Source organism: Rhipicephalus microplus, chromosome 3 (assembly GCF_043290135.1).
Source record: "Rhipicephalus microplus isolate Deutch F79 chromosome 3, USDA_Rmic, whole genome shotgun sequence".
NCBI lineage: Eukaryota > Metazoa > Arthropoda > Arachnida > Ixodida > Ixodidae > Rhipicephalus > Rhipicephalus microplus.
The window spans coordinates 193,811,141-193,832,573 of NC_134702.1; the positions used below are offsets into that span (position 1 = coordinate 193,811,141).

At 42.8% G+C, this 21,433-nt stretch overlaps 1 protein-coding gene across 1 annotated transcript in view; it reads right to left on the reverse strand.

The window, feature by feature from the left end:
- LOC119166031 (endothelin-converting enzyme-like 1) overlaps positions 1–21,433 on the reverse strand; it is a 94,419-nt gene that overhangs the window by 56,739 nt on the left and 16,247 nt on the right. The window contains exons 4-8 of the mRNA XM_075888191.1: positions 20,987–21,166; positions 14,633–14,725; positions 10,225–10,424; positions 9,390–9,455; positions 5,509–5,676 (exon numbers count right to left, since the gene is read on the reverse strand). Coding sequence (XP_075744306.1) covers positions 5,509–5,676; positions 9,390–9,455; positions 10,225–10,424; positions 14,633–14,725; positions 20,987–21,166 — 707 coding nt within the window. The remainder of the gene's footprint in view (positions 1–5,508; positions 5,677–9,389; positions 9,456–10,224; positions 10,425–14,632; positions 14,726–20,986; positions 21,167–21,433) is intronic.

A 21,433-nucleotide genomic window follows, 5' to 3' on the forward strand; every position in this document is an offset into this window, starting at 1 on the left:
TTCTAGCCCGCTCTTAGATTACGCAGCAGAACCCCCTGATTGTGCGCAAGGTTGCTGTTCGACATGTCGTGCTGAGCACAATAGATTGGACAGTAAGGTAAAAACAGAAATAGACGCGACAGCTGTACTCAGGAATAGTAGTTACACTTGGAAGTATTTTCAGTTGTCCAGTGACCGTTGCAGCTGCAGTGCCGTAAACTCAGTCACTCTTCTGATTATTGCCATTATTGTTTTCTAATGCTTTATTTGGTGCATGTGCACCCGGATTCTCTATTATTCCTCTTTCGAGGATGTTAAATTGGTGGATAAGGCATGACTCGCGTTGTCCACGTTCTAGGTTTCATTCGAATTCCGTTTCTAAGAGTGTTACTGATAATTTGTGAAATGCATGGTCGGGAAGGATGAGATGTTCTGATAGAGGTAGACTTGGGGTTTATTTGGCATGGGCTCTGTGACTATTGAAACGAATCGTAAATGCTGTTTCTGTTTGTCTGATGTACTTCATACTGCACACGTTGCATTCGAGAAGGTATACCACGTTAGAGGAATCGCATGTTTTGTTTCCTCGTATGTAATCGAAAACTTCGATTGTGTGCTGGTTGCTTTGTATGTTTCTCGCTTTGCTTTATATACAAGACATCGCGACATTAAACAGGGTCGGCATAAATTATTAGGGGATGAAGTATTGATTTGAAAGCGGACAAGTGTGTCTTTCAGGTTGCGTGGTCGTCGCTAAACGATGCCAGGGGCGGATGAGAACGCGCGTTCACTTTGTTTCAGAACGTTTTAATGTTATCTGAAGAATTTGTTTACATTGGGAAAGTACGTGCTGCGGGTTAAGCAGAGGTTTCTTCAATGCGCGTCTTCTTGCGGTGATAACTTCACAAGTAAGTCATCACGCTTCAGTTCTTCAGCTTTCTGAAAGGCGTCATCAAAAACATGTGGGGAGGAGGGGGTATTTTCGTTTTTCGAGCATAAATTTTAGCCTCTGTGGGCTCTTGTGAAAATCAGCGTCTCTTGAGCAGATTCCCTTGAACCAGTGAACCTGGCTGTATGGAATACTGTTTTTACAGTGGTGCCGGTGATCGCTTCGGTAATGAAGATAATATTGTCGATCCGTTGGTGGTCGATATAACGTTGTAGAAAGCTTGTCTTCATGTATTGTTACGGTAACATGAAGAATATTCACGGTTACTTGCAAATAGGTGTGTAAGAAGTTTATGTTTGGGTGTACAGCGTTGTAAGTGTCCATAAATCTAAGAAGATCATCCTAACTGTAGGCCCAAAGAAGAGACATGTCGTCTGTGTATCTTCTGTATAAGAGTGGTTTCAAGGAATTTTAAGCAAGAAATTCAGATTCTAGTATTCCAATTAATATGTTGGCATAATTGGGTGCCACTTTGATGCCCATATTGGTCCCGATAGTTTGTCTAAAATAGTCTGGGTTATATTTAAATGAATTTAGTTCTACGACCATCCTCGTCAAAGTTGCAATGGCAGAAAAATCTGTGGTGTCGGGTTGTCTTTTGTCTGTGCACATGTTTTGTAATGCAGCTATGTCGTCATCGTGAGGTATATTTGTATACAATGAAGACACATCAAGAGTAACCAACTACGAGTTTTTCGGATAACACAGACCTGCAATGTCTCGAAAAAATGTGTGGTGTCTTACATGTACGACGCGAGGGAGCATGGAATGTGGCTGAATAGCCTGTCCACGTACCCTGATAAGAGTTCAGTTATTGTACCTATGCCTGATAAGATTGGTAGACATGGGTTACAGGGTTTATGTGTTTTGGGGAGGATGTAGAAGCGACATGGAAGAGAATATGCTGCTCGCATTAGTTTGTGGTCATTGTTGGTTGTTTTTTTCTGCGTCAATTAGTTGCTTTAGTTATGTTGATACGATCCGTGTTGTATTCATCTGTCTGATCTCCTGAGAGGCGTTCATAAAATTTTGACTAGTCTAGTTGGCGGTACGCTTCTTGTAAGTAGTTGCTTTATGAAAGACTACAATCGCTCCTCCTTTGTCAGCGGGTTTTATTGTTATGTCTGTCCAAGATGCCAAATTTCTCATGCCTTTTTTCTCTTTCAGACTTTTTCAAGTATTCTCACTTCTCCTTCTGTCTATGGTATTTATGTACTATATCTTTCCGTACTGAGGTGATATAAAGGTCTAGACACTTGTCTCGATTACTGTTTGGTGTCCAGTCAATTGTTTTATGACGGTGAACTGTTTCGTGGTTAGAAGGCCTGTCCAAGAAATATTCGCGCAACTTTAAGCTTCTTGCGAAGTTGTCGAGGTCTCGGAGCTAGTGGAATTCGTCAAAAAATTTTGTGGTTGGGCAGAAGCTTAGTCCTTTGGATAGCAGTTTTTCTTCGTCCGTGACAAACGCGTGTCCGATAGGTTTACAGTCACAGTGTCACAGGGTGTGTTCCTAGATGGGTGCTCCTTTGTACCGTTAGTGCTTTCCTGTGTGGTGGTGTTGTAGTGGTATAGAATAACTCCGGGAACACGGGTTGAGGACGTAGTCTTTTTTGAGTTTATGAATTGTAGTGGTCATGATGGCTTGGTATCCTGTTCGAATTCTGTTAACAGGTGAGCCGTGAATTCCTCGTTCAACAAAGCGTTTAGGAAGAGAATGGTGCTGGTCATAGAGACCAGTTTCTTTACCTACTTATCAATGTGATTGAAAGTGATTTATGTTAATTCAGGAGACCCCTCAAGGAGGTAATTTTTTCATGTTTTTGGTCGTGTTTGTCTGTGTTTGTAGCAGCTGGTATGAGGGAGAGTGTCATACTCTTGGGGGCTATGCTAGCACCAAGTTGCACTTGCAGTGTTGATTTATGCATTTCAAGTCTTATTCGTTTGTCATCGAGCTTCCGTACGTTGAGGAAGGTAGCACTGCAACTGAAAAAGCGATGCGCTGGACTTATATTTTAGAGGTCAATCATCTTTTAGGTGCGGGGATAGCACTGATGAAGTTGGCAGCTTGTAGGTATATCCGGCTCACCGGTTTAAGCGAATCTGCTCAAGAAACGCTGATCTAGACACGAGCTTACAGAGGCTAAAACTTATGCTCGATAAACAAAAATACCCCCTACATGTACTTGATGACGCCGTTCAGAAAGCTGGAAAACTGAAGCGTGACGACTTACTTCTGAAGCGACCACCACAAGAAGCTTCGCAACGAACAAACCTCTGCTTAACTTACAGCGCGAACTTTCTACTGTAAACATTATCCTTTTAAACGACATTACCACACTCTGGAACAAAGTGAATGTCTTAAACGCGCATTCCCATCCGCCCCTTGCGTCGTTTACCGGCGACCATGAACCTCAAAGACACACTTGTCCACTCTAAAATCAATACTTTACCCCCCTAATAATTCATGCCGAGCGTGTTTAAAGTCAGAATGGCTTAGGGATTGGGAGGTTTTACCAACGGCCGACCACCTTGCGGCGTGGGGCGTGGCATCCTCCGCCACATGCCCGCAATGCGGCCGCGTAGAAACGCTGAACCATGTCTTTCATGAATGTGTAGTAGCGCGAACGTTTTGGTGCATGGTTACCAGTGTGTTTCAAATAAGTATGCAGTGGAAGTTCGGCCACAGGGATAATTTTGTCGAACTCTTAATGGGTATCAGAGCCTTCGTTTTATGGAAGCGGAGGGGACTAACCCGCCTGAGGGGACGCCCTCAGAGAGCCATGTTTCCTCTGCTACATATGTTAAGAAAGGTAATGCTTATGCATCTCAATGAAGAACCAGTCATGCTGAGAGAGGAGGCCTTCATCCAACGCTGTTCTACGCGATTCGTTATTGTAAAGAACAACAGAGTATTCATGCCTTTCCTCTCCTACTGAGGAGGTGGACTAGAGCTTGTACCATTGTGACATTAAAATGTGTGTTTTCCTTTTCTTCTTTAGAAACATGTCTTTTTGTGCAATATGGTTCGTGAGCACGAGAGCAAACTGTCCTCACAGGTGAATGCGAAAACGTTGCCCTACACTGTGAATGACCCCGCCCCCTTGTTTGTTCATATAGCCATACTGTTTATCCAAGTTTAATCATCTCGATGATCATGAACGTTCTGTCTTTGTTGTACAACTTTTGCAGTATACATCACTGCATACGCAAATAAGTTCTTTTCGCTGTATATAACAGCTTGCATTGTACATACGCATTGATCAGCACTGTCCATTTTTTGTGTGCATATAAGCTATGCAAGATACATCCAGAAATAAAATTCTCTTGAACCTTTCCATCCCATGAGTGCGAAGAAAAGAGTTCAATACCGCTCTCAAGGTTCCTTTGTGAAGACCTGCTGCAACAATAGTCACAGAAGGGTCCACAATTTTCTAACTGTGTGGCTTTGACGCAGTGGCTTCAATATTTTTTTGTATTGATGGATGAAGTGCTTTGTGGGCGCGAGCGGTGAGGCGTATGCTTTGCGGGAATTGCATTGTGAGGTTGACATCTTATTTTTGGATTGATGGAGTATCAATCTGGTGACTTTCTTAACGTGTATTTTTCCACAATTTTGCTAATCCGGAGAAAGTAACATTTGTACAATAAAAATACGGCGGGCAGCGTAGTGGAAGGAATGCAGTTTCACCAGCTACTGTCACTAGCCCTTTGATAAAGATGTATACAATGTGGCTGTTGACGACGCTGGCTACTCCGTGTGAATGATGCTACAGTGGAAATATTTAACGAGCCCCTGCTGGAAAAAGTCTTCTCTCTTGCGTAGCGTTGGTGACCTGGCTTTGGAGCTTCAAGTAATCAATTCTTCCATTTACAGCGCATCCTTGTACGAAAACGCTAGTATAATGCTTGAAAGATTGTGTTTGCCACTTACCCTAGTTTTTGCTTGAAGGCTGTCCATTCTTTCCCGGAGAAAGTGAGAGCCGATTTTCAGTCTTTCTTTCGCAGTTTTCGTTGACTGAAAAAAGAAAACATGACAAAAACACGAGTCACAGTTCTTATGCTGATCAGTCTAATCAATGCTCATGAATGTTTCAACGCAGAAATATCTTGTGTGTTGAAGAGCTTCACGCAGACCTAACGTGTCCGAATGTAAACACGGCGTTAGTAAAAATTGAAAGGGTATTCTAAATTCAGTATGAGACTGACCATTAGGTGACTTCTTTATTGTGGTCGTGCTTCCAAAATACCGCATGTTCGATGCAGTGAGCGCTGAGTCCACGTTTGCGTATTGCTTTTTGCAGATGATATCACGGCCAAATAACTCTTCCATGGTTTCTTGAAAACTCTTAGCCTAATCCTGGCCGCGATAGCTCACACGATGGAAACAAAGAAGGCTGTGGTATGGCGCCTTTTCTGTCGCTGCGTCTAAACAGCTCGTATATTCACTGCTGTCTTCATATTTCTCACATGGCATGTCGGGGTTTAAGAAGGGTGTAGCGCTGATGATGTGGTACAAGAAGTCTGATACGGGCCGCGAAGTTTCAACTTTATATGCGAATTGGGATATTCTTGACCCTCACCCTGGCAATGCGATGCACTAGGTTCATGACGTCACCAGCGAGCCCATCAAGCTGCTCCTGAGGCTTGGTGAGCTTCATGGCTTGTCTGACGATTACGCGGTACGCCTCTAGGTTTCGCGGGTTGCCCAGCAGGTGGCCTCGGCGGATAGACAACGCTGGCTGATCCACCTGCGTGACACAATTGCAGTGACAGACAAAAAGATCTTGTGGCTATACTATATTTACACATGAAACAAGCTAAGGATAAATGATAATGAAATAATGCTAGAAGGTGAGCAGCAATGCACAGTACGTTTTCTTGCTTTTTGGACTAATTGTTACACAGAAATTTTTTTTCGTGCTCAGCAAAGCTTCAAATAATGTTGCCGTAGAATAATTACTTCAGTAGTAAAACTGAAAAAAATATTTGTACTCAGTACAATATGCGGTGCCACTAGACTAATACACTTTTCGCGGTGAACTGAAATATTTGTGGCCTGATCTAGATGAAATAGAGCTAAGATTAAAAATCTTGTATGCTTGAATTATTCTTATTTTATGAGCTCCCTGCAACTTGCTATGCTCTAGCATAACGAAATTATGAATGTGAACGGCAAAAAGAATTGGAGCAGTCGCGTTAAGAATACATTGCTGATTGGACGTTGTTTCGTTTTTTGTTTGAGAAAATATCTGATAGAAAATCTTGAGGAGACACGAGTGAGATTTCGCAGGGCAATAAAATTAACATTTTGATAAAAATAGCGGATCACGTTTAAAGTGTCCGCTGGGCATTTCTACCGATTGATGTATGGAAAAAAAAGAGAGGAAAACATTTGAGGACGCTTGAGCTTCGCCTTTCAGGGTAGAACTTGATAGCGTAATTATAACGCGCTTGTATCACTCTCCGAATGGCTAGCCTAGCTGCCGGTTAACACTTTAGCGGTGTCGTGACGAAAGTGAAATCGCAGACGCCATGTTATATTCATGCGCGGGGTGCCACAAAACATGGCGTTGTGGTTATTTGCGCCATATCAGTGGTGACAGTCAAACCTATTCGCCACGCTGAAATACCTCTGACAATTATGTTATATGGTAGCGCAGACAAAGGATACAGACAAAAGATGGCACATTCAAGACAACACTGCGCTATATATTATCATGCTACCATACCAACAAGCTCAAATCGCCACCCTCGTTTACCTCCGACATGCGCGCACCACCGACAGCAAATAGTGCATATAGCCCATTTTAGTTGTGGCGTACGCAGACGTTGTGAACGCTGTGCATTATTTATACGTTGCGTACGCTACAAACGAAGTGTGCGCAACACCACCTTTAGTTCAACGTACTGTGGCGCTTTTCACTAAACTATTGCTATGAGTCATATGAGAGATGTAAGTGTTTTCAAATGCTTATCAGCGCCAGAGATTTCAGAAGTATGCTAGGTCCCAGTACAACCTGTCAAAGATGGTTACTTGAGAACTGTGAGACGTGAGGCTGTGTCGTGGGACTCACCAGAACGTCAAAACGTGCATCTTAACTGTATCTTGTCTGGCATGCAAACATGGCCTTTCAATGTGCAGTGCACGCAACTCGCGGTATGCGTTACTGGCTGTGGCTAACACCACTACAGCTATCATTTGTTATCGTTTGTAGCTTGTTCGAGCTCTCGCGAGAACGCAACGTAGTAAGCGTTGCGTTATGTACGCAGCGTCTTGTTACGGGCGTGCGCACGCATCCTTGGAACAGATACGTTGCATACTGCGCAGGCGCACTTCTCTCCTGCAGTCGTTCTGCGTACGTACATCAACTACTTAGGCTCAACTAAAATTGTCTATTTTATGGTTAGTGCACTAGATGATACACGGTTAAGGTCATCGCATTTCTGCATGAGCAATCGCAGGTTGAAATGTTTGGTGCCAGAAGACCCGATTGATTTTGATTATTTCTTTACTTGCATCCACTTTATTTTTCACTCAAAGACAACACTAATTTTTTATAGCAACCAACTATGATGCCGCCACCTGTGCCAACATCGGGGTTTTCGGAGAAATGACCTGCTTAATGCTATCGCGTAATATCCGAGGTGGATGCTCAGCAAGTCTTTACAATACGCTGAGGGCCCGCTGAGGGACGCACACAAGTTGCATGAACACGTTGCAGCGACCTCCTGGACCACTCCGCGAATCCGTCATGTTCACGTCAACACCTTTCACAGTGTTCTTATTCGTGGAATCATTGTAGGGATACACCAAAAAGGAAGCGCCTCTGTGCTTCTTTAATTCGCAACTAATTACGTCGTCCATACGTCACCTTTACGATATCAATCACTACAGCCCTCCCAGGTGCTTTTTGGAGCCTTCAGGAAGGTTCTTGAGGGTCAATTTTTACTAGCATGAAAAACGATTTACCTCACGCTTAGCGATGCCCAGTTGGAAAATAGGCCCGAACAGGACGGGCACAAACGACGAGAATAGCAGAATATGAGCGCTCGAGGACGTGGTGCGTGTGCTCGCACCGCGTCCTTCTCGTCTTCGTCGGGCCCAAGCTAGGTTTAGAAGATGGCATTGTTTACAAGTCGCCCACCTCTCTACCACGCGCTTAGCGACGTACCTTCATTAGACACCTCACACTTTTCCATAATTTTAGATAAAATAAAAGTACAGCGTTTCAACAAAAACTCTGCCAGGAACCAAAGTTGAAAGGTACATCAGTAAGAATAAGTTTGTGAAATTTTGTAAGCATGGTTTTCAGGCGCTATGGTAAAAGTAGTGGCAAGGAACAGTGACAAGGAACACATAGCCCCAGTATGTCTCCATCTGTTTCATTGTATTTTCATTTCAGTGCCTCAAAGGTACATTTGCGATATGCATGAGTTTCTTGCCAAAGTGCTAGTATTTCATTCCAAGTCAGGTGCGAGTGACCCTTAGGCCGGCAGTGATAAAAAAAAATGGCAGTGTATCTGGATGTTTCGCTGCAAATGTTGTCAAAAGACGATGGGTTTTCGCAAGGCGTACTACATGAGCCCCGGTCTCATTCGTGGCTATCGTGCCATTACCGTCTTAGCAGGTGGCAGGACCATATCGGTTTATTACGCAGGGAGTCGCGATTTCAGCACAGCGTGAGGGTTATTAGGCATTTTAGAAATACAAATTTATGCAATATCTGATAAAGGAACACACCTAATATTATTTCGTATAGATGTTGCGGCTCAGAAATTCATAATACTTACTTTTGATCAACAATGTTCACAGGTATGAACGCAGCCACCACTTCAAAACGGCTGGGCACCTCAACTAATGCTCGAACTTTGGCTGGGAGGCTTAATCGTGTGAGTGAAGCTAACCTTAGGGATTCATCCTTAGGTCAAAGGATTGTTTGTACATTTGAGGAGTCTGGCTTCTTTTTGTTGGATCTAAAAAGTTTGGTAGGGCCCTGGGATTGTTACAATACGTGTCTTGATTACAGGTGCGTCTGTTCAATCACGCTTATTGAATTAAAACTTGGGCTAGTCGGTAGCTCGTCACATGGTAAGCATTAAGCGCGTTTTGGGAATTCCTGGAAACACATACTAACACTCGCTTCCACTAAGTAATTACACTACACACACTGTGCTTGTGTTGTGATTGTTTATTGAGTGGAAGCGAGCGTGAATATGCTTTTCTAGATATTCCTAAGATGTGCTAAATTTATGTGGAATACCACATCTTTTTAATAAGACTAAAAGCTACACTATCCTTTGTCATTTCCTGTTAAAAGATGTGGTGCTCTGCTAGCCAGCAAAGGTAATACCACTTCTGTAACATGGGATAATTATATGCTGAGTGTAGGATATTTGAAATTCCATCATCGTGTTTAACTTGCAGGTACGGATCACCATCAGCGCCCTAATAATGGCTGACCTGGGAAACAAAGAGAATTTCCTTCTCGTAGGTCATATCAACCAGTGCCAAGTTTGCGCTCACCGCCTGTATTGAACAAGCAAAGTCTTCATGGTAAATAAATACTGAACCATGAGGCTTAAAGAGAAAGCAGAGCAACAGCAGGACTGAAATTTGGATGAACTCCTGCGGATTCACATAATAAATAGTGCTTTATAAAACCATATCAGAAACCTGTTCGAGTGTTTTGAGTCTTTCCGCCGTGCCGTTTACATAAGAGGGAAAAATAGTTACGAAAACATTAGGCCAAGTGGAAAGATATTAGAAAGCATGAGGAGAAGTAGTACCCATGATTTAGTAGTAGTAGTAGTAGGGCCTATGTATAACTCCAGTAAATAATTCATTTAGCACCAGCTTACAAAATTTAAGTAAAAACTTTGAAATGCGCTAAAGGCTTGCAGTTGACCCGATCTCCTTTATGACTTCAGCGCATGCGCAATGAAATAAACAGAACATTTGTCTGTGTATCCACATGTATAAAAAAGACGTCAAGTAGATAATAATATGTGGCTGTCTACTTTTAGAAAGATGCAGAGTTGCGGCTACGTTTATACTGTTTACAAAGGAAATGCACCCAAACAATTACATTAAAATGACGATCTCGAGATTTGTTTTTGTTTACTAGAAAACTTTTGGTGGTAAGTCTAGGGATGAAGCACTGTCTTAAGTAGGCATAACTTTGTGTACAGACCAAAACTTCTAAGTTAAAGTATCCTAAACAGACTAGCGCCTTGAAAAGAAATACGGACCCTAGGCTATCCAAAACTATATCCCACGACATAAGCAAGTCTCTCACCGTGATGATGTTGCGTGATTGGTTGGCGAGATCGGGTCCGTATGAGACTGAGAACACGGTGGGCTCGCCGAGCGCCCTCGTGACAAGCCCAGCGACCATCTCGACGGCCGGTTCAGTTGCGCGCACGCTTGGCCACGTGCGCAGGCCCAACTCAGCAAGCACCCGCTTCGGTGGCCGCACACCGACATCCACCATACTCTCTGTGGACATTGCATAGAAACGTGGTAAATAAAAATTATTTTAGGCCTGCTGTACTACGTGTCTAATATACATGAAGCTGTCGCTAGTAAAACATTATTTCGGTTAGGTGTGTGAGCTGTTAAAAAGATCTTTGCTATTAAAACAGCGTCGGTTTGAGCACTGATTCTTTATGGAAGCAAGCACGAAGCCCAAAGCGATAACGCGTGTGTACTTTCATAGCCATAGCTGTGACTTCCGCTTGAAATAAGCATAAGTGGGCTCCTTTTTTCTCCGAGTCACTTTTACATACTTGCCGTCGCCTCGCGCGGTGTTTTTTTGCCTTAATTGCATTGTCCTAGCAAATAGACCTTCTTTATAGATCATCATATGATGTGTTTGTCCATAAACTTGAGTGGTTCAGTGTATATGCATTTGCATAGTTTTTATTGAGCGGGGCGAAAATTCATTGCAGCGCCCCCCCCCCTCTCCCTGTCCTTCTAAGTCAATGATTTGGGTAGATTTTGCGCCTTGCCTGTCTAAGCCATCGCGTGCACCTACACTCTTGGCTACCGAGATTTGAAACTTGTAACTTGATGGCGGAATTTATATGTGGATGCCGCCACCGATCTACAAGTGTGCCTTAGGCGTCGTAAAATGCGCACGTTTTACTGTCACTGGTTGCAGCGATATGGGTGACTTGCATTTCCTCTCGTGCTCAAGGCAGCGTTTTGCAGAGCCTGTGTATTTTTTTTTGTCATATGGGCGAAGCTTGTAAAGGCTCTCACCTTCTTGTAGGAAACTCGTAACATTTCTGTTTACGAAGTGGAAGGATGTAAGCGAGACGTTCGAGAATCATGCGCGAACTGAATGCCACAAGACATTGCTGACGTGGAACTCTTATTCAAAGTCGCCAGAGAAAAAGTCAAGCATTTTACCCGTACAGCTTAATCGGCAACTAAAGCGTGAGCTTGAAGACAACAAGACAAAGTTGCGTACAATTGTAGAGACAATTGTACCTTGCGGCCGCCAAGACGTCGCCCTGATAGATGATAAGGATTCGGGGCACATTTTTTCAAGGAACGCTAACAAAACGAGGGCAACCTCAGGACGCTCCTATGTTATGTAGTGAATGGAAGAGACACCATCTCAGTCATTCACATACACACAGCAGGCAGCAATGCTAGAGAGCATTGCTGCCTGCTGTGTCCACACATTCAAAATGAAATTGTTCCAACAATTGGGAAGCTTATACAAGGTAAAACTTTTATATGTGTAAACGAGGCTGTATTTTTTTTTTTCAGTGCTGGCAAATGAAACAACGAACGGCTCCCAAACCAAGCCATTCTCGTTGTACGTACGCTGTATGGATCCCAGTACTTGGAAAATTCGGAAATATTTCCTCTGCTTCGCATCTGTTGACGACGTCAGCCTGGGTATAGCCTGGCTGACACACTGAAAAAAGATTTGGTGAATATTGGCCTGCACTTTAACTTGATAGTAAGCCATGAATTTAATGCTGCAATGCCGATGAGAGAGGCATTCAGTGGTGTGCAGGCGCTCATCCGAAACAACTTCCAAAGGGCTTTCTATAAACGCTGCTCGTCGCACACCCAGAACCTTTGTTTGAGTGATGCCTCAGCTGGCCCATACAGTTGTCGGGTATTGGGCACAATGAGTGAAGTGTGCACTTTTTCCGGGTGTCACCCAAAAGGGCAGAAATCCTGAAAAAAGCCAGTTCCAGCACAAGGCGGAAGCTTTGATGCAATAGCAAAACACCGAGCTGTTATACAAGGTAAGGCAAGAAGGTTCAGGAACTATTCAAAATGTAGTAAAGATGGTTTATTGTGCTTGAATTGATAGTAATGCAGTAATCACAGTATCAAAGCAGGTGTTGTCGTGAATAGTGAACTGCGTGACGTCCGATAGGAGGCGAAGTCTAAGTACAGCACCGAGAAATGTGGCAGGTCACTGGTTTTCACGTGGAAGTACATTAACTTTGATGTTTCCAGTGACAATCCACCAGCATATCTTGTAGGCACACCTCACGGAAGTGGTGCAATAAGAAGTTCATGACATCAGTACGCAAGTTTCATGGTGGGATGTACAGTATTGCGACGACGAAGGTGTGTGGCGTTCAAAGACCCAAGCGTCACCACAACTCCTCTGGAGCAGTGAGTGGAGTTTGTGCGACTAAATTGATAGTTGCGGTGCGTATTTTGATGGGAACCCAATTCACAGGCACGACAGGACCAGTAATTTTCTAAATAATCCTGGATTTTATGCTAGCATTTTTTTTGTTTCTTCAGAGTCAAAGTGGAGCCGGAGACATTTTGGAATGTCCTTTTCAACCTACTGTTTGCGCCTTAGCTGGCTGCGCCGATATTGTGAAACAACGTGGGTGAACGTGTCATGTTGCGGACGAGTACTACAGGCAAGCGTTGTTTTTTGCGTAAAAAATGACCTGAAAGCTTCCCACAAACGGTGGTTCGGAAACCATTAGGAAACACTTGAAAGTTTGCAAATTGTGTTGCCAAAGCATGCCTCAAACGGCAATTTCGAATCTGTGCAGCCGGCTTTTGATTTTTACCTGAGAGATGTGAACACAGCTGATGGGCTTGAACTAAAAGGTGAATGATAAAGCTGGAGAACTAAATGGCGAGCTATCCAAGAGGACGAATTTCTCCACTTTGCGACGCATGCCTAAGCTGAATGTGACAAAGCTTTCTTCCCGAATATCCACACCCTTTTCGAGATATTGGAAACGCTCCCAGTGAACACAGCTGCAGCAGAACGCAGCTTCTCGACGCTGAAAAAGGTTTCCGGACTTGGGGAGCGGCTTGATGGTCGGGCCCTAATGACCATTCGCTGAATACAAATGTGTATCGACGAAGTTATTGCTGTATTTATGAAGAAACCTCGAGGAATAAAAATTGTGGCCTGAACTGCTCTTTTCGGCTAGGTTATTTGCTCTCTTTTTTTTTTCTTCTGTACTGACCTTTACTATATAGTAGAACCGCTCACAAGGTTACTCTTTAAAACTGCTTGCTAAAGTTAGTGGTTACGTTCCGGACCTCTCTTGTGCCAGGGAAGCATCTGTGCTTAGATTCTTCATTGTCCAATAACATTGTTTTCCCGAATGTGTGTGTTCATTGTTTTAAATATTCTTCCATGACTCGTGCCTTATTGCACGCTTGTTGTGAAAACAGTGTGAGAAGTTTGGCAGAGAAAGCGTCCAATACTTTATTTTTTTCTGCTGTACTTGCTGTACATTACTGTACTTTTTCTACTGTACTATAAGTGAAGGACCTATTTCTTCGCATTCCACCCCTCCTTTTTTTCTTTTTCACTTGTTTTCCTGTGACTGTCTTGTAAGGCCCTTCTTGATCGAGATTATTTGGTAAAAAGCATTCTTTCTGCTGCACACGGAATAGGTTTACAGTAAATCCAAATTCTTTTCCCAGTGCTCATTGACTTTCCTATTGTGTGACATTCCACTTTGTTCTCATTTTCTTCTAATAATGAAGCATATTTTACATTCCCGGGCTACCTTCTGTTCATTTTCCACGAAAAGATTTTATTTCGAACAGTTAGACTTTGTCGTCCTCTCCCCCCCCCCCCAAACAAAATTCTGTCCATGTGCCTGTGTTCCTCAGCTACAACATTTTTTTTTGTAAAATATATTGTTGAATAATACAATGTCACAAGTAAGTCAGCCCGCGGGAATCTAGTGAAAGCGCAGGGCCACACCTGATATGCAGATATTCTCTGAATGAGCGTTTCAATAAGAAGTACCTGTAGTTGAAATAGCGGCGCTTGCGTGCCGCTCTTTTTGGAAAAATGAATGTTATTTTTTTAATACTTTCTGACCGTTGTTTTTTTTAGTATTACTCCGTTAGTTAAGAGTTCGTGGCTTATTTTTACTTTTTCTGGGTATGGTTTTCATAATATTGTGCTGTTAGTAGTTGGTGTTATTGTTGGTATTATTCTGTCATGTAATTCAATTTGTTTCACTGTCTCGAAAGTACATTACTGTTGCACTTTTCCGACTCATGCATCGCATTCTTTTTCATTTATTTTTCTGATACTCCTCTTAATCAATTCTTCCCAAGGAGCCTGTAAGGTACTTGTAAATAAATAAATATTGCGTATTTTGAAACACTTGATCTGAGCCATGCATACAGGTTAGACGCAACTTAGTGAGGGCAACTAATACCTTGTGTATACCCACCTCTCTGTTCGCAGCCTCGTATGAAGTTGACCAGCTTTTTGATGATAGACATGTTGTGCGGTGTCTCCTCACCCACCGGCCCGGCGCTCTCGGCTGTAAAGTTCGTTGCACAAAAACAGCTTAGCTTGGAATGTTCATACGATAATATTTCAGCCCGTAGTGACACTAGACATATTAATAGCAGAGGCGGTCGGCCAATAGAAAAAAAATCTCCAATGAACGAAAAGTTTCGTGTGATTGCCCCTTACTTCTGTGCTTGGTAGACTTTGGGAGACAAAAGACCTCATATGTTCATTTAAAAATTGGGGGATAAATGGGCTTTGCCTTCAAGAGTTCGACGGGGTGGCGATATCTTCTCTCTAGTCCTTACTTCAACCACTTAGTGCATGCTTTTTATTGTATAACGTTACTGGAAGCAACACTTGTAAAGTACTGCAATGTAATCGATTAATTTGAAAGTGGGTCACACCAGTGAACCTTTCGCATATAGATGTATTCTGTGTAAAAGGTAGCATATTTTTAAAAAGTGATTAATTGTAGATGTGAAATGTTTTGTACTTCCCATGCACCCACTTACGTGATCATAAAATATGTGCAGTAACAGCTGTGCCTTTTGTAATGGGTAGCCAGTTTAAACCACGACGCCGCCCTGATAACCACATTTTCTGGCGCCCGATGGCAATGCCACGCAACATTGCTGCAATGTTACATATGTCAAATTGAAGCCTTTGTATTGGACGCGTCTTTTGTAAAGAATAAAATATAATTTCTCTGCTCTCCCAAGCAGGGGAAGACATTTTCACTGTGTTTCCAAACAAACGCCTGGCTGAGTGGTGGAACACCTACTAGCCAAGGAAATGGCCTGGGTTCGATCCTCACTCAAACCCAAAAACCTTCATCTAATTTATGTGCATATTTTTTTAGATTCCTTAGGTTACGAACAAAATGAATTTCCGCTCACAGACAGTGACGCCTACGCCATCGTCCGTATTTCTGCGAAACGAGCTCTTTAAATTTATCGCATTAAAAAAAAGCATGTTTGACTCCTTCTGTCTTAGCAATCGGTAAAACGCGAAAAAAAAAACGTGTCCTTACAGGAGAAGTTGACGGTTTCCTGTATCAACGTAATTTGTAGAATGTCTATTATTGTTTTGCAGTAGTACGGGCTGCACCAACGTTGACATACATCACCTTCCCTATGGCTCACGTTTATGAACAATGTCTAAAACCCTTGTAGTAGCCATAGTAGTTAAAGGTGAGAGCGTGATAAAAGTTCAGAGTATGACAGCTCTACAGCTAGGAAAGCGTCGTTACGCATAACTTGAGCTGGGGTCACCTACTCAAGGAATGCTGAATATTCATTGAATGCCGTAGCCGTATGACATTTCCCACCACGGCGGGGAATGCCATTAGACCCGAGAACGAACACTCACGTCGCTGCGGTCGTGGCAATATGACGTCATGGCACGGAATCACCTGCTTCGCCTGCGCTTGTCGCCTTTTTTGCGCCCGCTGTGTGCAAGCTCCTAAGCGATACGTTAGTGAATACTCCTGAATTTTGCGACGTAAATTTGTCAACATAAAAGGGGCAAAGTTTCACAACCAGTGAAAGTTTTTAAAGCTGTAAGAAGTTTCTATAATTTGGCTTAGAATAGGCAGACTCCCGTCCGAACGGGATTTATTGTGAACATCGTGATGCAGGAAAAGACTCGTTGTTTTTATCGTGTGTACCACAGAATGGGTGCTAAGAAATTATGATCTGTGGTACTAACGTAATTACAACTAGGCATAGACAGCAGGATTAGAACATGTTTGTGCCGAAGTATCAGAAATGAAATTGGGACGTTTTCAATTCACTAAATACATTGTGGTATACCGTGCAAGTTACGCCTGCATCTGCGAATGATCTAAAGGATTTGACAGAACTGCGCTTTTTCCGACAGGAGACATTACGTGATATTGACTGTCATAAGCACTCATGTAACATATTCTTCCAACAAACAAAATAACACTGCCGTCCACACAACGAGTTAGGAAATAATGACATATCTCCGTTCACTGGGATTAAATGTGCATGTTTCTTCTCAACAGTAACCAGCAATTATGTAGTCCTATACCCTGGTTTGCTTGAAATGCTGAAGTGCTCTACTGCCGCCTCACAAACGCTAACGGGAGCTTCACGTGGGAGCACCGCTAATAGCAACGATTTCAACGCAAACGTCAGAAAGTCAGAATGAACTCTTTCTATGGCGCACTCATGGACGTGGCCCAAGCAGTGGTGTAACCGGGGGATGGCTCAATGGGCATGTCCCCTACCCCCCAAAATTTTCCCATGCATATAGAAAAATGACCATTTTAAAGAGGTGCCCTCCCCCTACCCCGAAAAAAATTCAACCTATAGGCTTCTGGCCCATGTAATAACTAAACAAGGTTTGCCTCGATGAGGCGACGACTGCTTTCGCACGTCATGTCCACCAACAGGTAACCAACTGCAAGGAAATTTAACATATGAGGTGGCTATATCTAATTTGGTAGCTCGGAGCACGACCAAACCGTTGCTACGATTTCACACGAAGACAGAATGTGACCGCGATAAAATTTCCGCACATAACATCAACCACGCTTTATCTCAATAAGTTCGGTCAGTTAAAGCTTCAAAATTATTGTGAAAGGAACCTGCAACTAAACAACGTGTTGAGTGAGCAAGTACACGAGAAAAACACACAACAGCAACGTTGGTATTCTAGAGCAGGCGCCCTCCGGTTTATGTTGCGATACTCGATGCTGCAAGCGAGCGCGGGGCTTGATACACTTGTCAAAGCGCTGTCCGTATATACGTGTATTCTTCCGGCACAAATTATTCTAGGGGAGGAGAAACCCTGATATCCCCGGAAGGAATCACCTATGCACATCTGAACCCCACAATGTAAGTATGATGTCGTATACACTTCTAAAAATCACATGAACATGCGTCACTGAGTTTGTTGCATCCAAACAGAAGCGTGTTCTTGATTTTCACACCTGTCAGCATGCAAGTGTCGTGTCCACGAATGGAATCTATAATCGGGGGTAGCAGCACGACAGAGACCCTTTCACATATCTGAAATCAATATACGACCAAGAGCATGGTTGTGCAGAAGCAAAAGTAAACTTTTTATTGTTTTACCTGAAACATTACCAGATCTGGTTACTTCATTCATCTGCAGCTTGAAACAAGCAAAAAGCGAACGCCAACATCGGAACAGCGCATGAAGCGAGCTCATCATTATGTAGGCACGCCGCGGCTCGCGTCGAAGAGTCCGTGCCATGACGTCATCCGCCAGGTGGGGCCACTGCAACTTCTCGGCGGCAGGCGCGCATCGCAGAGCTATCTCACATGAATAAATACTCCGAGATGAGATCAACATTTGGTCTAGAGTAGCCATGTCGAGGTGTGTTAAAACGACAATAAAATTTCTTTTTATCTATTGCCAACACACCTTTTGAAACTAACTTGTAGCAAGGACATATTGCAAGAGCTGATTTTGGTAGGTACAATATTACTGCCGAATTTTTCCTCTTCGACTTCATGAAAAAACGCTTGCGCTTTAAAAAGGACGGGTTATAGTTGCTACGACAAAGCATGATAAAACGACGACATGACAGTTGATTAGTACCAAATGCTCATGCACCTCTTACGCGTTCCTAGGAAAAGGTTTCATGTCTCAGGTACTTTTTTCTTTTTGAAATTGTTTATTTGATAGCACATAAATGCAGCTTCAAACATTTGGAAAGGAGTGCATGTTCTGCTATAATTTCCAAGCATTTGGATGAGTTGTTTTTAGAGTTTTGTTGCGTTTCGTGTGGTATTCCCTATAAGTCTTCTAAACTGCCATTCTTCTTACAAATATTTTTGCTATACGAGGCGTGAGAATGAAGTAAGTCATTTGTGTGTATGAGTATATGCATATGCAGTATATGCATTCCTCACGAGTATATGCATTTGTTCAATCATAATGATCTACTGATCCTAGGGGAGCATCCATCTTTCTAGTGTCTTATTGGACCCTGATGCATAATGATAACTGCCACATCAGCATGTTTTATGAAAAAAAAACACTTATCAGAAAGCTCGATCGCTGGGCACACCAATTTAACAAGCAACTGCCGCCGCCTGTCAACAGGCGGCGGCAGAGAAGCGAACATTTACGAAAATCAATAATGGCCTCCCTGTTTTCTCCCGTGCAGCTTCTGCAAAAATTTCGGAGGATCTGCATCACTATATTGCTTGTTCATTCACCCTAAAGGTGGCGACAGCAGTCCATCGACATACCTCGAAACGAGAACCGTTTTAAGTTGAATTCTCAGAATGTACATTCCAAAACCACCCTGCGATGATCGGACACTTCGTAGTTCGGTGACATCAGATTCATTTTGTTTCGAAGCAGTTTACACGCTTCCTTATATCTGAACAGATGGCGTTTTGGTATTTCATCTTCATCGAAATGCGGCCGTGGTGTCAGAATTAAACCCACGTCTTCTAGCTCAAGATCGCCGGCCATTATCACCGAAGCCACCACCACTGCTAGGACGAGAGAGCTTATCTTGATTTCCGTGATTACTTCGTCGTTTCTTGCGATGCAAAATAACTATAATGAACATACAGGAACCAGCGTAAATCACTACACTTGCGGCAGTTGCCGTTCTAGATGCAAAAAAACAAATAGTTTTTATGTTACGTTCTTGTCCCTGGAAAACTGTAATCGCTAAATTGACAGGCAGATAACGTGAGCTATCATGCCAAATTTTCAACCACTGCGACCCGGATATCAGAAACTAAAAATGCTTGTAGCGGGGGTGTCACAGAAGCCGGCGACTCTTTTTTTCCAGGGATTTTACATAGCTTCAAGTCTAATGAACAACTGGCTTATTGAATATAGAAGGCTGTTCCAAAGTATAAGGTCCGCGATCTATTCCCTTCCTGTGCCGAGAGATATAACGAATTTTCAACAACGCTGCTTTGATAAGTGATCTATCACGTTTGTGGAAGAGTTCATTGCTGATATATATATATATATATATATATATATATATATATATATATATATATATATATATATATATATATATATATAGAGAGAGAGAGAGAGAGAGAGAGAGAGAGAGAGAGAGAGAAATATTAACGCAGCATTTAGAGCGTATAATATTGTTATCGGTGCGAGAGGACAAAATTTCAGGTCACGAAGGTGCAATAATTGATGTAAGATTATGTATTTTATTATGCAAATATATGGTACAGCGCTTCCGCCACACACACACGTGTATGTGCGCGTACGTGTGTTTGCAAATCACATCACACTAAATGGCCGATTTTCCTAAAAGCGGGCATTTGCCGTAATAGTAGGAGAAACGCTATTCGCATTCAAAAGGTACATACTTGATGCCGCAGGTACCTTTATCTAGAACACTTGTGAGGGTAGTTTAAATTACCACGGAAATGATGATGCGTGGAAGGCACAATACGTAAATAGCTTCAAAATCGTGATTACGAGAAGGAGTCCTAATTTAATCTAGAGGATCATGTGATAAGACAAGATTAATCTTTAATGACTATGCGCAAGCAATTTAAATTTTTTGGCGTGTCTATAACCTAACAAAACTACATCTGTCATATATGTTTACGTTGAATGCAATCGCTGACGTATTGAGCGAGAAATAATATATGCGAATTACTTGAACTGACGCTGAATTATATAGAAGCGAATTCTTTTGTTCAAAATTGTATTCTACGTTGACATCGAGCACCGTTTCTAGGAATCCGCCTGATGCACCAGGCTGGCCTTTTACAGATTCAGACATTTTATGATTTCGATTACCTCGTATCACGCTTTTGTGGAATCAATATCTAGTTTCTACAGCGACAGTATTTCCCTGCCGCGTGAAGTCTTTATAGGCTGCATAGCGTAGACATAGACCAATTGTGCCCATTTTTTTATGAACTCATGTCTTTTCTGGCAAGGGAGCCATTGGAATGAAAATAATTTAGCGATTTGATGTAGCACTTGTTAGAGTATCTACTCACATTACACAGCACCCACGTAAGAAATAAAAAGGCCTTATACTAGATTTACTCGAGAAAATTCAAGGGAAATGCAATGTTTGTGTACCAACAACCCCTGTAGTGCCCTGAAACGGTCACATGGTATCAACTAGCTCTCTACCTTTAGCTTCACTTTAGCAGCCAGGTGTGCAGAATGAAGTAGAATGGCAGAGCGACCAGTTTACTGAGTACGGGTATCTTTTATGAGGCCCTAAAGTTCTATAAACAAGTGGCACCTTCTGCATCGTCATCCTCTACGGACGTGCTTAGCGTACCTTCGATGAAAGACATCAGGCCGGCTTCTACTCGCTCCTTGATCTCCAGGCTGTACGAAGTGCGGGCTGCTCCTGCCACGACGGGGTTGTCTTTCAGCCAGCCCTGACAGGTGTAAGTGTAGAAGTCATCACAGGGGCCCACTTCGTCGCTCTTGTTCACCGACTGGGTGATACGTTGGGCTGCATGAAGAAAATAGAATACAGGATCGGTTGTGACTTCTGCTTCTTGATTAGAGTGCTACTATATATGTTACCTAGTGTGACAGCTCGGTCAACAAAGGTTCTCCATAGGCACGCTTCTCCTAATTGAGATAAGGTTTGAGAGTTTTATTGAAAAATGGAACACGCTGTAGTCAATAAAACTCACAACTTTGCGCCAGAGGGCAAACGCGATATCCTTAGTGTCCCACGTGAAATAAAAACAATGCGTCTTTTGTCTCTGTGTAG